We start from the raw sequence: 21,105 nt of genomic DNA, 5'->3' as shown, positions 1-21,105 counted from the left end.
ACTGAACTCAGACCAATTGTTTGTATAAAAAATATTTCTTTAGTTGTATTTTATTTATAGAACCAAGCAGGAATTGGTACAGGAAAGTATAATTGTACTTTTCAGACAGATTGATCAACAAGCAAGTTGGATGAAAATGCCTTTTGTTACAGGTTTGTAAAATATTTCAAAACAATAAGTATTTGTAATTTCTTTGTGATGCAAATCAGCTCTGACCCTGTGCCTCATGGGAACAGTCCAGTCCGAACTACCAAGCCATGTCTTTCCCAGACCGGAATCAAGCATCCAAGGACCGGTTTCTGGCTATCAGCCTTCATCAGCCTGGATAGCTTGACTCCAGTGGTGTGGAGAGCCTGGGACTCACGTCTGAGCATACCCAGCCCACTCGGGGTGAAAATTGCAAAAAACACAGTTGATGGACAGAATGTAGAACAATGTCATACATTCACCCCAGTACAAGGATCTGGGCCTAAATCCATCGTTTTTTTGCACTCCACACCACCCTGGGTTAGACACTGGCTATATGCAAATCAGCTCTGACCCTGTGCCTCATGGGAACAGTCCAGTCCGAACTACCAAGCCATGTCTTTCCCAGACCGGAATCAAGCATCCAAGGACCGGATTTGACATTGTTCTACATTCTGTCCATCAACTGTGTTTTTTGCAATTTTCACCCCGAGTGGGCTGGGTATGCTCAGACGTGAGTCCCAGGCTCTCCACACCACTGGAGTCAAGCTATCCAGGCTGATGAAGGCTGATAGCCAGAAACCGGTTCTTGGATGCTTGATTCCGGTCTGGGAAAGACATGGCTTGGTAGTTCGGACTGGACTGTTCCCATGAGGCACAGGGTCAGAGCTGATTTGCATATAGCCAGTGTCTAACCCAGGGTGGTGTGGAGTGAAAAAAAAACGATGGATTTAGGCCCAGATCCTTGTACTGGGGTGAATGTATGACATTGTTCTACATTCTGTCCATCAACTGTGTTTTTTGCAATTTTCACCCCGAGTGGGCTGGGTATGCTCAGACGTGAGTCCCAGGCTCTCCACACCACTGGAGTCAAGCTATCCAGGCTGATGAAGGCTGATAGCCAGAAACCGGTCCTTGGATGCTTGATTCCGGTCTGGGAAAGACATGGCTTGGTAGTTCGGACTGATCTGTTCCCATGAGGCACAGGGTCAGAGCTGATTTGCATATAGCCAGTGTCTAACCTAGGGTGGTGTGGAGTGCAAAAAAACGATGGATTTAGGCCCAGATCCTTGTACTGGGGTGAATGTATGACATTGTTCTACATTCTGTCCATCAACTGTGTTTTTTGCAATTTTCACCCCGAGTGGGCTGGGTATGCTCAGACGTGAGTCCCAGGCTCTCCACACCACTGGAGTCAAGCTATCCAGGCTGATGAAGGCTGATAGCCAGAAACCGGTCCTTGGATGCTTGATTCCGGTCTGGGAAAGACATGGCTTGGTAGTTCGGACTGGACTGTTCCCATGAGGCACAGGGTCAGAGCTTATTTGCATATAGCCAGTGTCTAACCCAGGGTGGTGTGGAGTGCAAAAAAACGATGGATTTAGGCCCAGATCCTTGTACTGGGGTGAATGTATGACATTGTTCTACATTCTGTCCATCAACTGTGTTTTTTGCAATTTTCACCCTGAGTGGGCTGGGTATGTCAGACGTGAGTCCCAGGCTCTCCACACCACTGGAGTCAAGCTATCCAGGCTGATGAAGGCTGATAGCCAGAAACCGGTCCTTGGATGCTTGATTCCGGTCTGGGAAAGACATGGCTTGGTAGTTCGGACTGGACTGTTCCCATGAGGCACAGGGTCAGAGCTGATTTGCATATAGCCAGTGTCTAACCCAGGGTGGTGTGGAGTGCAAAAAAACGATGGATTTAGGACCAGATCCTTCTACTGGGGTGATTGTATGACATTGTTCTACATTCTGTCCATCAACTGTGTTTTTTGCAATTTTCACCCCGAGTGGGCTGGGTATGCTCTGTTCAAGGCTCTGAACATTGAGCACATACATTCTCACTGCAACCAGGGAGCTCCACTAATCAGAGTCCCTCAACAAGCAATATGATAGTGATGACATAGATCTCTATAATACCACTTATCACACTTTCATTTCTAAGTTCAGTACATGCTATGGTTTAGTATTACACAATTTAAAGAAGGGGATGAATAGAGACTAGAGGTGGTAGTGGGAAGGGATGACAGTTAGCTGGCATGAGCCAGATGGTGTCACTGGGTAAAGGATGCACCTTGTTTCCCATGAGCAAGATTAACAATATTGTGTAGATTAATAGTGGGATAATATGTCTATTCATTTGTTTATTGAGGTGGAGTGACATATTTGAGGACAAAACTCATTTCACAGCAACAAGTTGAAGTGCTTGGATGATGGCTTGAAAAGCGTTTTGTTTTTACTTTCAATATATGCTTTCTTGCTTCCTCTCCATAGACCAAAATCTAATCTACTCCTATTGGACTAAAGATCCAAGATGGCCACCATACATAAAATACACTTGAATATCTCTGTGAGCAATGGTCTCGGATTAATAGTTGGCATTGATGATAATCCATCAGAAGTAATAGCCGCACAAATTTTATTAAGTAAATTAAAAGTTTTAGGGCCAGATGTAGGTAGGCATTTACCGGTCGGTAACGGCCGAATTCGGCCGTTACCGACCGGTAAATGCAATTTGAGATGTAGGGCCCTGTATTTTACAGACTCGGTAAATTTACCGATAGGTAAATTTACCGATTATGTAAAATACCGAGTCGGTATTTTTGAGGAATAGGGACAATTGATATGTAGGTGGGACTCTTCTGAGTCCCACAAGCATTAAAAAATCGGTATTTTACCATCAAATACTATTTGATGGTAAAATACCGATTCTGGTGTGCATGCACATGTGTGCATGCACACCTGTGCCATATGACAGGCAGACCTGCCCTTAGGGCAGGTATGCCTGCCACATGGCACCCAAACCCGTTTTGGGGGTGCTAGAGGGTGTCAAAGTGACACCCCCTGCACCCTTGTGTAAATCGGTATTTACCGATGCGGTAAATACCGACCGGTAAATGCCCAATCATTCCTATGGGCTTCAAAGCCCATAGGAATGCATGGGCATTTACCGGTCGGTATTTACCGCATCGGTAAATACCGATTGTTTCCGAATCGGTAAATGCACATCTGCATTTACCTACGTCTCGGTACTTTTATTTTACCACTTCTTAAATACCGAGTCGGTATGATGCGGTATTTAAGAGGTGGTAAAATAAAATTTACCTACATCTGGCCCTAAGTCATTTAAATCTGAGCTCAACCCCTGTTGCCCCTGTTGCCCCTGTTGCCTATGGCACAGAGTAGACCAGGTTAACTTTGGAAAATGTGTAAAATAGTTAGAAATACCAAAACAGTTGAAATGTCAAATACTCAACAAAGTAAGAACTCCACTCCAATTTATACAAAAAGAATATTTTATTGAACAAAACTACACCAAATGAAAAAAATTCAAAAGGGAGAAACAGAGATAGGAGTTTCTAAAGTTTGGAATATATTTTAGCACCAAAAAGCACAAACCACCAGCCTTGGGTAGCTACTCACGCAGGATGGGGACAAAGGTAAAGTTTAAGGCACCCGACTAAGGATTTTTCTAAGAAGCTAGAGTTCTCCGGGGGGTCAAGGCGGCAGGCTGGATCCAAGGACAAGGTCCTTGATGATGGATTTGCAAAGAATTAGGACTCGGTTAACTGTTGACAACGACCGTGAAAGTTCTGAGCAGGAAGAGTCTGAATTTTGTGCTGATTAAGCCATCTACATCAATCAGACCCTGCATGCTGTCCAGTCAACTTATGGCCCGATTTACAGGTTGGCGCTAAGCATACTCTTTATGAAGGTGATGGAGTATCCTTACCACCAACATTATGATATGCTCACCGAATTTAGATACAGATAGACCATTGGTTGGCAGTGGTGGCGACTACTCCATATCTGCCATGGACAACCTTCTCCAATAGCCCGGCGAAGTAAGAGCCCCTGAGGCCATTCTGCTCAGGGAGAAAAACATCTCCCCACATCCATGAACTTTGTTCACTGTCTGGAGAAATACACATCTCAGCACCAGTGAACCATCAACATTTAGGTGACCCTGAACACGGCCAGTAAGAGACATTTGGCTCAGAAAGGAAAATCACTACTTTCTGAAAGTTTCAATTTCAAAATAATAATAAAAAATCTGACTTGACCATTAATTTGGATTTTATGGCATGACACAGAGGCTAACATTATGCAAATCTCCTTTACTGCGCAGCTAACAGCAGCAACAATGAAGAGATCTAAAACTTCAAAAACATTCTAACATAGTATATAGTCCATCCGCACATAGTCTTCTTCCTTCTTTGTTGCTGCTGCTCACAAGATATGTACTCAAGTACTTTTTACCCAATTGGGTCTACCTGTTGAGTATGTTGTTCGAACAGACTGGGTGGCTGATTGGGATGGCTTGACCCCTTTCCCCTTAAGCACTATTCAAATTGTTATACCAATTCAAGTGTATTTTATTCACGGTTTTCTACACTAGGGGTTAGGGCTTTTACGATTTGCGGCTTCTTTTGTATGCCCGCAATTTATATTTTACCCTCGCTACATTACTGATACTGAGGCGGAGAACTCCTGTCTCACCCCATGACGCCGCTTGATTGAGGAACAGGACAGAGACGCTTTTGCCTCCCTCCGAACCTCCTTTTCAACTTCCTCGGCTCCATTCAGGCCAAGGAGGACTTCTGCAACACGGGATTGGTGTCTTTCAAATGCCGATCCAGTGCTGAGAGACAAGTTCACTTACCAAACGCCCTTTCATTAACTGCGCCTGTTAACCATTCATCTACCTTGGTTTCCAGCTGGGCCACACAGCTATTGCTTCACTGTCTGTTGTCAATAAAAATTTCTTTTAAAAGGGAAAGAGTCAAGAGGTCAGATACAGGTCAAGGGCCATGGAAATAGAGGAAGGGCTCACACATTAAGCCCTATACACCTCAAATAAAGGAAAACACCTTGGTAATGCATGGCAACCATTTTGTTTAACACAATTTGGTTGCTATAACAATTAATACAGCCCTTTTATATGCCTAACATTCTTATCTTTTGACAGTTGAAACTTCACTTACCCTTAAGTAGTTACTGTGTCCTAACTTATTTTAGTAATGTCTTCAGAACCTTCAACCAGCTCCATGGAGGATAATTTAGAAGGATTAATTAATAAAGCCCTAGTAAGGGTAATGGGGTCACTTGATGACACAGTTAACCCCTTCCGTGCTCATGACGGAACCACACCGTCATGAGCCACGGACGCGCTGTGCTGGTGACGGAGTGGTTCCGTCACGGCGCGGCACCCCGCCCACGCTGCAGGAATTCCGTGCCTGCACGGCCGTTCTAATGAGCGGACGGGGCCATGACGGAACCACTCCGTCACAAGCACAGCGCGCCCATAGCTCGTGATGGAGTGGTTCCGTCACGAGCATGGCGGCGCCGCGCGGCACCCACTCCCCCCCAGCGCCGTAGCGGATTTACCGCCGCGGCCAAGGGGTTAATAAAAAATTGAAAGCAGTATCAAAAAAAGGATGGCCATCCTCAAGACCTCACGAGGAGGAACCTGACAAAGGAAAAGACCAACGAGCAACAACACTTCTAAAGTTGCTAAAAAAGCTACAAGCTCACTCCCTAACACTGTGACTTCACGCTGTGGTGGTGACAATGACAGTGCCCTGGGCACAATAGATGGGCAAGAAAGTGGCCCAGTTCTTCATCGACAGTGAGATGGCCAGGAGGATGAGATGAACCTCTCCTATTCCTCTGACTTCGATTCTGAACAGGAAGGTGAAATAAGAAATGTGGACACTTCAGGTGAGGCATCAAGGTCCTTGGGGTCTAAAATGGGGATCGTAGACCCCTTTGGGGAGTATATGTTTGACCCCCTCCTTATCAAACATCCCCTCTCCCCCAAGTGGGTCCCCTCTCAGCATATAGGTGAATACCTTTCTTTCTGGCTGAGTAAAGAGATTCCCAAATAAGTCAGATCCCGCCTGAGATATGAGTGCCCTCGTCCTTCTCTCCCCGATAAGGTAGACGCAACACCCGATCTGGATAATAAGGTAGTAGCGTTCATCGCCAAGAGTAGGAGAGATCCAAGAAAAGGCATTGACAAGGGTTTAAAATCTTGCCAAGAAAGACGCTTGGATATCAAAGGCCCTCTGATTAAAATGTTCGAGCTAGCCGAAAAAGCATACCTGGATAGCACACCCATAGACTCAAGAGAGCTGCGCCAGTGGGCCCAAATTGCAATTTGCCTACTCAGCAATGCAAATACTGCACTCTCAAACAAGAGGAGAAAGAGTGTCCTTTTAAATATAGACCCAAAGCTCGTTGAACTAGCTAACAAAGCCTCCTTTTTGGGGAGAAATTTATCAAGGAGATGGCCAAATATGTAGGAGTTTAAGTCCATTCAAAAATCACAAAAAGATATTAAAAGAGTTTTCAACAACAGGGTTTTTGGAAGGGCCGGGAAAACATGGGGTCGGAGCCCCGGCCGTGGATATTTTTCAACAAGACCCTACATGGGACGAGGAGGAAGATCCTCCCAATCTGGCTTTGCAGGTCAATCAACCTTCTAACCCCAAAAACAAAGATTTTAGGGAAGAGGACTTCAGAGGTGAAAGAAGTCAAAGATGCTTTTCAGCAGGTAAGACTAACAAAAGACCTTTCTGATATCCCTATAGAGGTGAGAGAAAGACTAGCCCATTTTTGTGGGAACTGGAACATGATGAGCCAAGAACCTTGGGTACTAGATACGGTCAAAGGTTACAAAGGTTACAAGATAGAATTCATAGATTTACCTATACAGGACAGACTTCCCCGAGAAATACTATTCTCCCAAAAAGACTTTGTCTTGTTGACACAAGAGGTAATAGATCTATTTGCCAAAGGAGCAATTCGAGAGGGAAAAGAACTAGGCTTCATCAGCAATGTCTTCCTAGTAGAAAAGAAAGACAAAAATATGAGATCTGTTATAAATTTAAAAGAGCTAATCCAATGGGTGGTTTACCACCATTTCAAAATGGAGGGAATCCACCTCCTCAGAGATGTTCTAAGGAAAGGAGATTTGCTAACTCGACTAGATCTGAAAGATGCAAACCTGACCATCCCTATCAGGCCCCCACATCAAAAATCTCTCCAATTCTTTTGGGAGGGCAAACTATGGCAGTTTTGCAGCCTCCCGTTCGGTCTCTCATCAGCCCCTTTGTGTTTCACCAAGGTACTACGCCCAATAGCAGGTTGGTTAAGAAGCGAAGGAGTAAGACTAATCCTGTACCTAAACGATATTTTAATAATGGCTTAATCCAAAGAGGTAGCATCACAACACACAGACTTCACAATAAAACTCTTGGAACACCTGGGGTTTGTTGTAAACACCAAAAAATCGTCCACAACTCCAAGCCAGGCCACCTAGTTCCTGCCAAGGGAAAAGCTCAGAAAACTCCAAAAGGAGTTAAGAAAAATTCTAAAGAAACAGGGTTTTCCGCTAAGGACATTAGCAAGGGTTCTGGGCCTATTATCCTCGACTATCCAAGCCATATATCCGGGACCCCTGTATTACAGGCCTCTTCAGAGACTCAAAGCCAAAGCTTTGAAATTGAGTCAATCCTGTTCTCAGACAGTCCACATGGACTCAGACTCCAGGATTGAGATATTTTAGTGGTTGAGGAATGCAGAGGCGTGGAATGGCAGGGCCATTTTTGGGGAAGAACCAGACATAATAATAGACTCAGAGCTTAGATGAATGTAAATGTAAATGTAAATATTTTTGTACTTGTATAGCGCACAGCTACCCGCAGTGGGTTTCCCGGCGCTTGTACGAATACCGCAAGGGAACCCTTCCTGGCTTTCCCTGTGAAGTGTCCCCTCCTGGGCACCCCCATGGTGCAGACCAGGCATCCCTCGCGTTGTGGGGGCCGTTGTGGAGACTAAGCAAGCTATTGCCCAGAGTTGCAGCGTGGGACCCATGATCAGAATAGGCACTGAGGCGAGAATATCCGGTCAGGGGAATTAACGAGCCCGAGACCCGCTGAGGCGGGAATCGAACCCTGGTCCCTGGCCAGAGCTCTGCATCGAGGTCTGCCTGCTCTAACCATTGAGCCACACTTCTCCACATGTGCCACATGTGGCCACAGGTGCCACATGTGGCGACTCATCGACAGGGGGACTCTGGACAGTTCAGAAGAAGGAGTTACATATCAACTACCTAGAACTACTGGCAGGATCCTTTGCAATTTGGAGCTTTGCCAAGGGTTTGATGAAGTGTTCATTCATGCTTCTCATGGACAACGTATCTGCAGTGAGATAAATGAACAAGATGGGAGGCCCTCATTCCAAGGGACTCTCAGATCTAGGCAAGACATTTTGGGCATATTGCCTCAGCAAGGGCATCTCAGTGATTGCCGAACATATTCCGGGTTTGAACAATGGGGTAGCAGGATGGTTCTCCAGGAATTTCAAAGATTCAAGCAAATGGAAACTTGACAGGGAAGTTTTTCTGAACATTCAGTCGATATGTGGACCCGTTGGAATAGATCTGTTTGCAGACAGTCAACACTCAACTACCTAAATTTTTCAGCTGGATGCCAGACCCTCAGGCCTTGGGGGTTGATGCGTTCCTTCATAATTGGCACGGTTTAAGACCCTGTGCATTCCCTACTCTTGCCATGCTCCCTCGACTTCTGCGACAAGTTCGGAGGAACATGGAAATAGTAGTAGTAATAACTCCCCTCTGGAGATCACAGGCTTGGTTTCCAATCCTGATGGAACTGAGTATAACTTTTCCAATCCTTGTACCGACCTTCAGGGAACTAATCACAGATCCTCAGGGAGATTATCACCCCCTTGTACTTCAGGGCCTTCTGTCACTGATGGCATGGAGGATTTCAGGAGACAGTGGCAGCTCTCAGGACTTTTGGATAACGCTTTCAGACTCATATCAGAATCCTGGGTGCATGGCACAAGGTAAGGTTATAGATTGGCTTGGAGTAAATGGGTTTGTTAGTGCCTTCGATGGAACAACAATCCCATTTCAGTTGATCTAGTTCAAGTTATCAACTTCTTATCTGAAATTTTTGCATCTGGTCTGGCATATCGAACTGTTAATGTCTACAGATCTGCCGTTGCAGCCGGGCACTGCTTGGTAGACGGTACCTCGGTAGGTCAAAACTTATTAACCAAAAAATTCATGAGAGGTATGCGTGTTTTAAATCCATCTTTGCCAAAATATTCTGCCTTATGGAATGTGAGGTGTGTATTTAAAGTAATTACTAATTGGGGAGAGAATTTTACACTCTCATAAAAGAAACTATCTTATAAACTCACTGTTTTATTGTGCCTTTGTCTCCTTCGAACGAACGTCAGATGTTTAAGCCTTAGATATCCCCTGTAGGGCTTTCCAACATGAGGGAGTCTGTTTCTTCTTCAAAAAATGAACTAAAACAATGTCAACTTCTGTTTTCTATCCATTTTTTCCACATAATGAAAGCTTGTGTGTAGTGAAGTGTTTGTTGGAGTATGAAAGAAGAACCTTAAGGTTAAGAGGAATTGCTGAGCAACTATTAATATCTCATAGGACTCCCCCTAGAGTGGTTTCCTCTCCCACCTTAGCAAGATGGGTAAAGGATGTTATGAAAGAAGCTGGAATTGATATTTCCGTTTTTGGTGCACACTCTCTTAGAGGAGCCTCAGCTTCCAAAGCTTTTATTCTAGGTGGTGGCCTTCAAGACATCCTTAGGGCTGCGGACTGGTCAAATGAATGTATTTTCAAAAGCTGTTATTTTAAACCAGTAACAAATGTTATTGATAATGTGTTGAACACACTTTAAACTTGCATAATGTTAGCCTTTGTGTCATGCCATCAAAGTTAGATTTTTCACAGCCTGCTGGGCAGAAAATCTGGATTTTATTAAGGACACTGAGGCTAAGATTATCCCTCTACTAATAATCCCACTCTGGGAATATAACTAAAGTGGATGTTGTTTTTTCTTTGCAGATTAATTACTTAAAAGAATTTATGAATGAATTCACTGGAGTTTCGAAGATTCAATGTTAAAGTTATCTTGTTCGCTTCACAAAGACTATGTGTGCATGGATTGTATACTATGTTAGAATGTTTTTGAAGTTCTAGATCTCTTCATTGTTGCTGCTGTTAGCAGCACAATAAAGGAAATTTGCATAATCGTGGCCTTCGTGTCCTTAATAAAATGCAGATTTTCTGCCCAGCAGGCTGTAAAAAATGTAAATTTTAAATTACTAATAAAATAATCCCTTGAATCATTTTTCTAGCTATCCTCAACCTGAAGTTATGCTTTATAAAGTGTTAAAATGTAACCTTGTGTCTTCCTATGGGAGGGCCAGCTTTCCCTCATGCACCCTGCCCTATGGGCTTGTACGGCCTACTTTAGGGATGTCTTATAAGTATCAAAAAGGAAGGATTAGGCCTGACAAAAGGTTTATTTTGCTATGTCAAATTGCCAGTTTCAACACTGCATACTTAGGCTACAGGGGCTGGTCTGAAGATATGCTTTGCATTGTCACTATAGGGGTCGTACAATAGGTGCTGCAGTTCACTACTGACATTTAGCTTACATGCCCTTGCTATTCTTTTGCACCATATACTAGGGATTTATAGGTAAATTAAGTATGCCAAAAAGGAGTGTAGCAAATTCCTCATGTTTTAGGAGCCAGTGCACATGCACTGGGGTCTGGTTAGCTAAACCCTAGTGCGCAGAGTGAACAAACTAGCAGAATCAGTCTGAAAACAACACGGGGTGACCATACACAAAGAGGAATTATCTTACAATCTCTAATGGATCATATAAGTAATGAAAAAAGTCATAAATTGGCAGTCAAATATGTGGCTAACTTAATCAATGTGAGTCAAAACCTGCATCCAAAATGGACACTATTGCCATCATTCAGCCGCATCAGGTCAAATGTGTGCCACGTAAGGGTGTGGCTCATCAGGGCAATGCCATTAATCTAGGATGCATAACACATTTGAAAAAACCTCATGGACGATCTTATGGAGGGCTGTCCACGCATAGGAATTTAATACTGCACTCCAATTCTGGTTGTCTTTCATTGCCATAGTAGCACAGGAGAAAAGAGTAACTTCAAAAGAGGTGCTCTTTGGTTGTATGAGACTTCACCTCCAGCACATTATAACTCCTTAACTCATCGAACCCCCCACGGCCTCTCAGAATAACTTTAGGCACAGAGTTCTCGAAGACATATGCAAATGATCAACATCCATGAGGCAATAAGAACATGGTTAGGCATATAAATTAGGGAATAAATACACAAAGGCATTTTGAAGTGTGTGTACTTATGCAGTACTCTTTTACATACTCTTATAAGCGTTTGTGATTTGGTCTTGAAACATTCAACACTCTAGTAGTAAAAGTGCCAAGAGGGCACAGGCCTTTCTACTTATAATAATTGTAAATGACTATTCCTTTAGTATTCCAATTTTAGATGCTTCTGGTGCTAATTCAAAAAGGCAAGTAAGAGTATTTAAAACACTGTTATTGGTGTATGCTTTATGTACTCCAAAACGCCTTTGGGAATAAACCCTTTACTGGAGAATTGTTCAGCTTTCCTTTCCTTCAGTAATAACTTTTTTTATTTTTTATCTTATCTGTATTCATTTTACTATAAAGTACTGCTTCATCAATTTTTTCGATTAAATTAATGTTAAATAAATTGTTTGCTACAGATGTTACTAATGAACGTCAGAGACTGGCTCATCACAGTCTTTGCACAGCTGTATCACCAAAGTCGACACCTCCCAACAATAGCATGCCACCAAATACTTCAGTAAGTCTCAATTCAAATGAAGGGACTGAATTTGGTTCTCCAAACCTGGATGAAAATGGGAGTTATGGTACTGATGAAAATGGGTGTCAAAGTGCTGATGAAAACTGGAGTCAACGTTTTTATGAAAGTGGGAGTCAGGGAACAACAACCAACCAATATCGCAAAATAAACTGCCCACTGATAGGTGAGTAGAACTCCTATTTGTAACTACATAAGGCAGAGAATTTCATTCACACAGTTGAAACATTATCTTCAGTTTATTGATCTCAGATATATTGTGGGCTGGGCAAAACTGAACATACCTTTATGCAACATTGCGAGAAGTTAAATAATTTTTGTATAGTCAGGAATTGCGACAACCAATATGTATCGTGTGGCGAAGAAGCTAATTTCAAACAAACTTTTTACACGTCAGCAAGTGGTCGTTCACATTTTCATATTTTGAGGGATCTTTTAGGAGGTAATTCAAGTTTTCATGAGTTCTTCGTCCCTGCAGATGTTTACTTACTTTTTGGTAGTGTTACACCTTGTGGATTTTGTTAAGGCTGCATTAAGTTGATTGTGTGTGATTTGAGAACATTATTGAAAGATAATAATGATGGAGTGATATGGCATCAGTTGGGAAGGAAGTGCATGTGAGGAGGGCTGAATGGAAAGGGAACAGAGCAAAGAGAGGCTTGGCTACAGACGGGAGAAGATTACCCAAATTCGGCAATAAATGGTGTAGTGTTAGCGTTCTAGTTCGTAGACTGCGGATGATGTAGCACGTACGAACTAGAACGTGATGGATATGCGCATGCGCGAGCGGCTGTTCGCGCCACAGAACGGGACAGAGCGGCACGGAGCGCTTCGAAGCTCAGACGCTCGGCGCTCTTCCAGTAATTGCATATATAATTAATAAAAGTATCTCCAGCCCACACAACGATTCAAGTTGCTTCTTTTAAGGGGTAAACACCAACATCACAGTGGCGACGAGGAGTGGGATCTCCCACACACCAACCCCTGAAAATAAGAGAGCAAAATTTCTTCGATGTGCGGAGGTGCAGGAGGAACCTGGTGAGCGCTAAGAGATCCAATCTGCCACCCATACAGGTGGACACAGACAGCAGAAAAGCACTGGAAGAGCGCGGCAGTGGCAAGCAAATAAGAAAAGGAAGAGGCAAGGGAGCAGTGTTCACCACATGCCCAGGAGCCAAACTGCGCCACATCGTGCGCAGAAACACGGTAGGAGAGGGGCAGAACCACAGCTAGGCCCTGGCTAAACAAAGTGGACGGGGTGAAGGGGGAGGAAGAGAACCCCGCACCGGCACGTGGCAGGAAAGAAACACCAACGCACCAGGCAGCCCCAGGAACCAGGGAGGGGACGCTAGTGCGCCAGGCAGCCCCACGAACCAAGGGGGCGAACCAGAAGAACAACCCAAGATGAGCAATCAGGCTTCCTCACTCACGGCGCCGATTCCGTTTCTGCCCAAGCCAGGTGAACACCAAATGAAATGGGAGGACTGGAGGGAGTATTTCAAGAATTACCTAAAGCATTGGAAGATGAAAACGGAGAGGAATTCTCTAGTGCGAGGAGAAAACGGATACTCCTACACAACTTGGGCCCTGAAGGGATAAGATTGTTCACGAACATAGTACCCGCAACTCGACAAGCGGCAGACGTAGATGTCTTTAAGCATGCCTTGGAGGACCTAGACACTCACTACCGCCCGGCAGTATGTGTCTCCATTGATCGTTTCAACTTTCAACAGAGGAAACAAGGCGAAGGAGAGTCCATAGACGACTACGTCGCGGCCTTACGTAGACTGGCGATCACGTGCAAGTATGGAGCTTCACAGGACGATTTTATCAAAGACCAAATCGTGATGCACACCACCAATAAGACTGTACAGGACAATTTGTGGGCGCACGGAGAAGCAACGCTAAAGGAGGTGAGCGCGATGGTAAAGAAAGCGGAGCTTTCGAAGTGTTGTGCTGAGGCAGCAAAAAGAGAAAATGCACAGAGGATCATGGTCAACAAAGTGGACAACGCTCAGCCCTCCGGGAGACACAAAATGGCGCCCAGGGACGGTAGAGGAACCAACAAATGGGCGGGAAAGCCAAGCCAAGCGAGGAAGCCAATTGCCGACAGCAGGTCCATGCGCTACAGGTGCGGTAGCACATCCCACACAGCCCAGGACAGGCACTGCCCAGCATTCCGTGCCAAATGCTTGTTCTGCGGGCTGATAGGACATTATGAGAAGGTTTGCCGCAGGAAGGAGAAGAAGTCGGTGGTAAAATACATAGCACAATCGCAGCCAGCAGATGAAGAGGACGAGGAAACAGACGAGGATGACCAGGTACTATGCATTGAAAAACAGGTGTTGGGCATAGACGTCAAACGCTCCGATAAACCATGTGCGGACATGCTAATAGGGGAAGTGAAGATCACGATTACAATAGACTCCGGATCCCCATCCACCATTGTTCAACGGTCAGTGTGGGAGGAAGAATTCATGCCCCACCTGGGTCCCAAATTAGAGCCACCGGATATTAGACCAATCTCATACACAAACAACCTGATCCCCATGGTAGGATACAGGAGCCTGAAATTTGAATTCAGAGGAAGGACCGCGACATGCAAACTGTACGTGGCGGAGAAAGGCCCCTCAGTTTTGGGATGGAGAGATCAGGGGGACCTAGGGATCAAACTAGACCCAGGAGGCAAAGAGCAAGTGCTGTTGACGGACAGCGACAATTGGCCGGACCTGGAGAGAGTAGAAAGGAACTTTCCCAAAGTGTTCGGAGGGACGGTGGGGAAGCTGGAGAAGTTCATGCACAAAATCATACTAAAGGAGAACTCCCGGCCGGTATCCCACAAAGTCCGCAATGTGCCCATAGCGGTAAAAGAAGCAGTGCAACAAGAACTACGCAGGCTGGAAGAACAGGGAATAATCGAACCCATTGACAGCTCAGAATGGTTGGCCCCCCTAGTGGTAGCCAGGAAACCGAACGGCAAGGTACGCTTGTGTGTGGACCTCCGCGAGCTGAACAAGTGCCTGATAGTCGAGAAATTTCCACTGCCCCGTATTGAGGCCAAAATGAGAGGAGTGAAGTGGTTCTCAACTGTGGACCTCACGTCCGCCTATCATCAAATTGACTTGCATCCGTTTAGCAGGAAACTCACGTCCTTCATAACGCCATATGGATGCTATCAATTCCGCAGGATGCCCTTCGGATTGGCGTTGGCTGCAGCGGTGTTTCAAAAGCTAATGCACTGTTTATTCAAGGACGTTGAAGGCATCCAGTATTTCCAAGACGACATCTTAATAATGGGAACAGATCGTGCGGACCATGACAATAAACTGAACAAAGTACTAAGTGTGCTGCAGGAGAAGGGTCTCACGGCTGAATGGGAGAAATGCAGATTAGGAATGATGTCCGTCACCTAACCTGGGACACGAAATAGGTGGACAAGGGATCACTCTCAAAAGTGAGAACGTGATGCCAGGGCTCCGGTCTCCAAGGATGAAGTGCGATCATTTCTGGGGATGGCCGAGTACTATAGTAAGTTTGTCCAGCATTTTGCCACAAAAACCTACAAATTGAGACAGATAATAAGCGACAAAACAGAGTTCCTCTGGGATGATGAAGCACAGGGAGAGTTTGATGAGTTGAAGAGAAACATCAGCCAGACGGTGCCTTTGCATGGATATGACCCCACAGGAAAAACAATCCTGACCACCGATGCCAGCGAGAGAGGCTTAGGAGCCGTCCTTGAGCAGGAACGTGAAGACAACACTGTGGAAACCCTCAGCTTTGCTTCCAGAGCGTTATCCCCCACGGAACAAAAGTTCAGCGTGATTGAGAAGGAAATGCTGGCTTCCACATGGGCCATGGGAAAGTTCAGGCAGTTCCTGTGGGGCATGAGGTTTCGTTTACAGACTGACCACAAGCCTTTAGTCAAGGTGCTCACCTCAAGTGGGCATGCCACAGCCACCCCGCGTATAGCCAAAATGACGCTTAAACTGCTGGAGTACACGTATGACGTAGTGTACATACCAGGTACGCGCAACAAGGTAGCTGACTATCTGAGCAGGGCCTCAGCCATGGAGGATGCGCCCATACACATAACAGAGAATGAAGAGATGGTGGTGGTGATGGAGGACACAGAAAGAGCCATCAGCAAACAAGAGTGGACACTGGCGTATAAAGAGGACGAAGACATCCAGGAGGTCAAGAACTGCCTCATCAAAGGATGGCCGGACAAGAAAAGACTGAGAGAGACACTCAAGAAATTTTATGAAGTGCGAGAGGAGTTATCAATAAGTGATACATGCACCTTCTTGTATCGCGGTGACAAAGTAGTGCCCCCAGAGAAATTAATCTCCACCCTCCTGAGCCAACTGCACGAAGGTCATCTCGGTATTGTGAAGACCAAATCGAGAGTGAAACAAATGTACTGGTGGCCGGGAATGGACGTCCAGGTGCAGAGGCACGTGAGAGACTGCATCCAGTGCCAATGTGCCGACAAAGTACTCAAACCGTTGAGACCAGCGTTGGGAAGATTAGAGCTGTCCTGCAACCCCTGGGAAGAAGTCGCAATTGACATCCTAGGGCCAGTATTGGACAACCAAGGTACAGCAAAATACTTATGTGTGTTGGTAGACAAATACTCCAAGTGGCCGGAGGTGAGGGTGCAAGAGGAAATGGACTCTGATGTAGTGATCAAGTTCCTCACCTCAGTGTTCTTGAGAGAAGGAATCCTTCGAACCATTTTGACTGACAACGGCCAGCAATTTACATCGGATAAGTGGCAGCATTACATGGAGAGAAATGCTATCAAATCCAAGCACACCTCGGTGTATCACCCTGCAAGCAACGGACAGGTGGAAAGATTCAACCGAGTTCCATACAAGCTGCCATTATGCAAGGCAAAGACTGGGAAGCAGAAATCCAGAGAATGCTGTGGGTGTACAGGATCACTCCCTCTGCGACGGGGTACAGCCCCTTCCAAATTTTAAGAGGCAGACACCCGTTTACAAAAGACAATGTAGTGTGGAGAGAAAAAAACATCACCAGTAAGTGGTCCCCAGCCGTGGTCCAGCACAATCTGGAGAAGGCCCAGAAAGTGTACACCGAACATTACAATAGGAGAAGAAATGTAACTGAAACAGCGCTGGAAAGAGGGGAGTGGGTGAGAGTTAAGCAGGCTGTACTTAGAAAGAAAGGAGAAAGCAAGTACAGCCCACCCCTGCAAGTAGAAGAAGTATAGCATAGAGCAGCGTTGCTCAGTGACGGCAGAGTGTGGTCCCATGATCGCATGGCGAAGATCAATAAAATTGTACAATGACCAGCGGAAAAAGAGAGTGAACTGCAAGATCGGAGACAGAGGAGTGATGCAGCAGGAAGGACAGTAGAGGGTGAAGATCTAGGAGAGGAAGGAGTGCACGTGGAAAGAGAAGACCCAGAAAGGCCAAGTGTGGAGGAGGCAACAGCAGGAAAGGAGATGCCGCCCAAGAGAAATGAACCAGGTCCAGGGAGAGAGGAGGTAGCGAGTCCCTCGCCTGGTGCCCCTGAACCCTCCACACCGGTAAGACGCACGCGTGCTTGAAGGGTAGTCGTTAGACCTGCCCATCTCAGAGACTTTGAATGAGAGCATTATCGGACTTTCTTCGTATTTCATTATTGTATAAAAAAGGGGAGATATGTAGTGTTAGCGTTCTAGTTCGTAGCGTGCGGATGACGTAGCACGTACGAAATAGAACGCGATGGATATGCGCATGCGCGAGCGGCTGTTCGCGCCACAGAACGGGACAGAGCGGCACGGAGCGCATCGGAGCTCAGACGCCCGGCGCTCTTCCAGTAATTGCATATATATTTAATAAAAGTATCTCCAGCCCACACAACGATTCAAGTTGCTTCTTTTAAGGGGTAAACACCAACATCACAAATGGGTATTATAACTGAATAAGGAACCCATGTGATATGGTACAATAGTCTGTGTTGTAAACCCAAGTGAGAAACGTCAACTGAGCATTTTGCTGGAAGATATCAAGGTAGTCTATTACCTGTAGTGGGAACATTGTCAAGCAGTCTAAAAAGTACTTTGTGAAAGAGGAAGAAGAAATGTTTCAGGAGGCCGGCGAGCATGCTGCTGAAATATTCCAGCTTGTTCCTAATATGTGTGATTTTGAGCGATCTAGTATTGTTGAATGGAAATGGATGTCATCTGTTAAGAGCAACAGGAACCTGGTAGCAGTGGTCTTGATAAAGTTACTGCAAGCTGTACTTGCTTGATGCTGGCATATGATACACCTGCGCTACATGTCAAACAGATATAAGCCGCTTGCTTTCAAGCACTCTCCTAATTGACTATTAGTATGAGATCACTCCGGTCACAAAAATAAAACACAGCAAATCCCTATAGCCCCATGATCCTCCAAAAACCTAAAGTTTTGTCTTCTCCAGATATGATTGTCCACACCAGAGGACAGATACAAGAATAGACAGCACATCGGCAAACTGTGAAGGACAAATATTACTTCAAAGCTATGACAATTTACCACCACCTGAGAAGTGGGGCAGCAAATACCAATTAAAAAATCTCTTGTTGCTAGCTCATCACTGGCCTATGCAGAAATTAGAGTGCTTGACAGAACCTGAAAATGGGACGATGCCTGTGTGGGAGGGCTATTGAATAATTGGCAGAATGTATCAAATCTAAATATGGGACCAGGACTAGAGTGGAATTGCGGTCGTACTACCATACATTTTGTGTGGATTATAGCAACAGTAGTTAGTCCTATTTTGATGTGCAGAACAGGGACCCTAGATAGAGTAGTACATCTGTGCCTAACAACGATAATGGGCCGTGTTCGCGAAACCTTTTTTCTATGGAACTGTAATTTAGGTGAAATTATGTTAATAAATTCCAAGTCCACATTTAAATAATCACTGTTATGAACAGTCATTTCACATAGCCGTTCAGAAAAGTTCTTCTTATTTTTCCACATGAATACATCTTCCAGCATGAACCGCAGTATGTTCTTAACGGGCACATGCATCATTGGTTTTTGCAATCGCAAACGGTGCGAATCGCAAAAATATGCCGTTTGCGAATGCAAATCCAATTTTTGAGATGCATCAAGTATTTTTATTTTTTCGCAATTAAGAAATTGCACTTTTTTTGCGATTTCTTAAATTGCGATTGCATTTAAGAAATCGCAATTTTGCATTTTCTTAAATCCAAAGTCGTGCTTTCCACTAAAAAGGTGAGAGCGTCCCTTGATGCACTGCTGTAAGATCCTACTGGGGACCACCTAGAGTTCCTCTATGATTTACTCCACACTGAGTTTTAACTGTTCATGTTTTTTATTTTTTCACACAAAATTCATTCTTTTGTATTCATCGTTTAAACATCTTATATATACATTTCTGTTCTTATGTCAGTCCAATGCATTTCGGTCGTTGTGACCTTCATCTGGGACCATTTGAGCTGAAACAAGGCATAACAATGCTATATATCAGTGGTGAAATATTAATATATAGACAAGAAACATTCATGCATGTTCATAATGCTAATTAAAACAAAACTGTGACCATCTGTGATGACACCCGAGTGTAAACATGCTCTGGTGCTCTATAGTGACAAAAAAAGCCTGTCAGGCACTCACTTTTTTCTGTATGTGCTGCTCGCATTGAACACAGCACTATATGGGAAATTGACAAGAAAAACGAACGAAATCAAAGAATGGAAAAACGCTTGTCCAAAACGTGCCGTTTCTATCTCTCTTTTGTCCTTTTCACATAACTGTGTTACTCACTTAATTGACGTAAGGAAAACGTCTTCTCTATCCTGTTCGCTCTTCCAACAAAACGAAAGGTTCCGGCATTAGCACGATGCCGGTCCAATTGCTAGTGCTTTAACTGAACGTTACACACGCTCTTTCATACCCTTCGCTCTCATTGGTTATACGTCCGATCATGTGATCGGGACTATAGCCAATGGGAGCCAATCTATCCCTTCTGATGCTGTGTAAGCGTTCGAGGGAAGGGTACAATAAAGCTGTCATTGTGGTGGCATATAGGAAGATCTTTACTCTAAACCACACAATTTACCACAAGATGAGATAAACTGAGTTATCAATGAGGGATGTGCTTCCACAAGAGTGGTAAAACATAACAACATAATTGAACAAACTCAATTAAATTAACTGTATTTACGACAGATGGCTCCAACGTCCATTAACGTAGGTAAGGCTGAGCGCACTTGTGCTTCTTTGTATTTGTGAAAAATGTCTATAAGTAACAGGTAAATTCCACGCGATCATTAAGCCCAGAAAGGCTTATGTGAGATCAACATATACATCCAACTGTTCTCCCTCTGAAGGAGAAATCTGTTATTGTACCGTCCTTCAATTTTTTCGATCACTTCTAAAACTGTAAATTGTAACTGAGACACGTTGTGCTTTTCTTCCTTAAAATGGGCTGCTACGGATGACTTAACATTGCCAGTCCTGATGTTTGACTTGTGTTCATTTAGTCGTGTCTTCAACTTGCGGGTGGTTTTCCCTACATAAACCTTCCCGCAAGGACATTTCAGCATGTAGATAGCATTGGCCGTGTCGCAAGTCGCCTTTACACGGAGTTTGATACTGTGTCCTTTCATTGGATGTGTGATTACACTTCCTCTGATGATGTTGTTACAGTGCCCACATTGTAGGCAAGGTCTGGTACCTCGATACGTTTCTTCTTTCAGTTTCTTTTGTTTTAATAATTCGCCGAGATTTTTGCCTCTAGCGAAAGCAAAGATAGGAAGATGTTCAAAACTCTTATCGAAGTCACTTTCGGCTCGTAAGATGTTCCAATGAGTTCGTATTATCTTCTTGAATTTGTGGCTCATCGTTGAGTATTTAGATACTACAGTCATTCTTTCTTGCTTTGCTTTGACTCGTGACTTCATTAATTCTGATCTCGAGATGCCTTTCACCTTCTCAATTGATTGTTCAATCAGGCTAGTTGGATATCCTCTCTTGCGAAATCTTTCGCCCATGGTTTCTAATGTGCTTTTTATTTTGTTGGATTCCGAGGTAATTCTTTTTGCTCTCATCATCTGAGATGTGGGTAGGTGAGTTTTTAGCGAATCCTGATGGAAACTTTGGAAATGAACAGTGTTGTTTCTGTCAGTAGACTTTCTATACATTT

At 44.5% G+C, this 21,105-nt stretch overlaps 1 protein-coding gene across 8 annotated transcripts in view; it reads left to right on the top strand.

The window, feature by feature from the left end:
* LOC144770438 (uncharacterized) overlaps positions 1-21,105 on the top strand; it is a 776,993-nt gene that overhangs the window by 313,171 nt on the left and 442,717 nt on the right. For all 8 annotated transcript variants that reach the window (XM_078654952.1, XM_078654949.1, XM_078654950.1 and 5 more), the window contains one exon: positions 11,819-12,103. In XM_078654952.1, the coding sequence (XP_078511078.1) occupies positions 11,819-12,103 (285 nt within the window). The remainder of the gene's footprint in view (positions 1-11,818; positions 12,104-21,105) is intronic.

This window comes from Lissotriton helveticus, chromosome 7 (assembly GCF_964261635.1).
Source record: "Lissotriton helveticus chromosome 7, aLisHel1.1, whole genome shotgun sequence".
Classification (NCBI taxonomy): domain Eukaryota; kingdom Metazoa; phylum Chordata; class Amphibia; order Caudata; family Salamandridae; genus Lissotriton; species Lissotriton helveticus.
The sequence above is the reverse complement of the archived record's forward strand: the minus strand, read 5'-3'. Positions and strand labels throughout refer to the sequence as shown.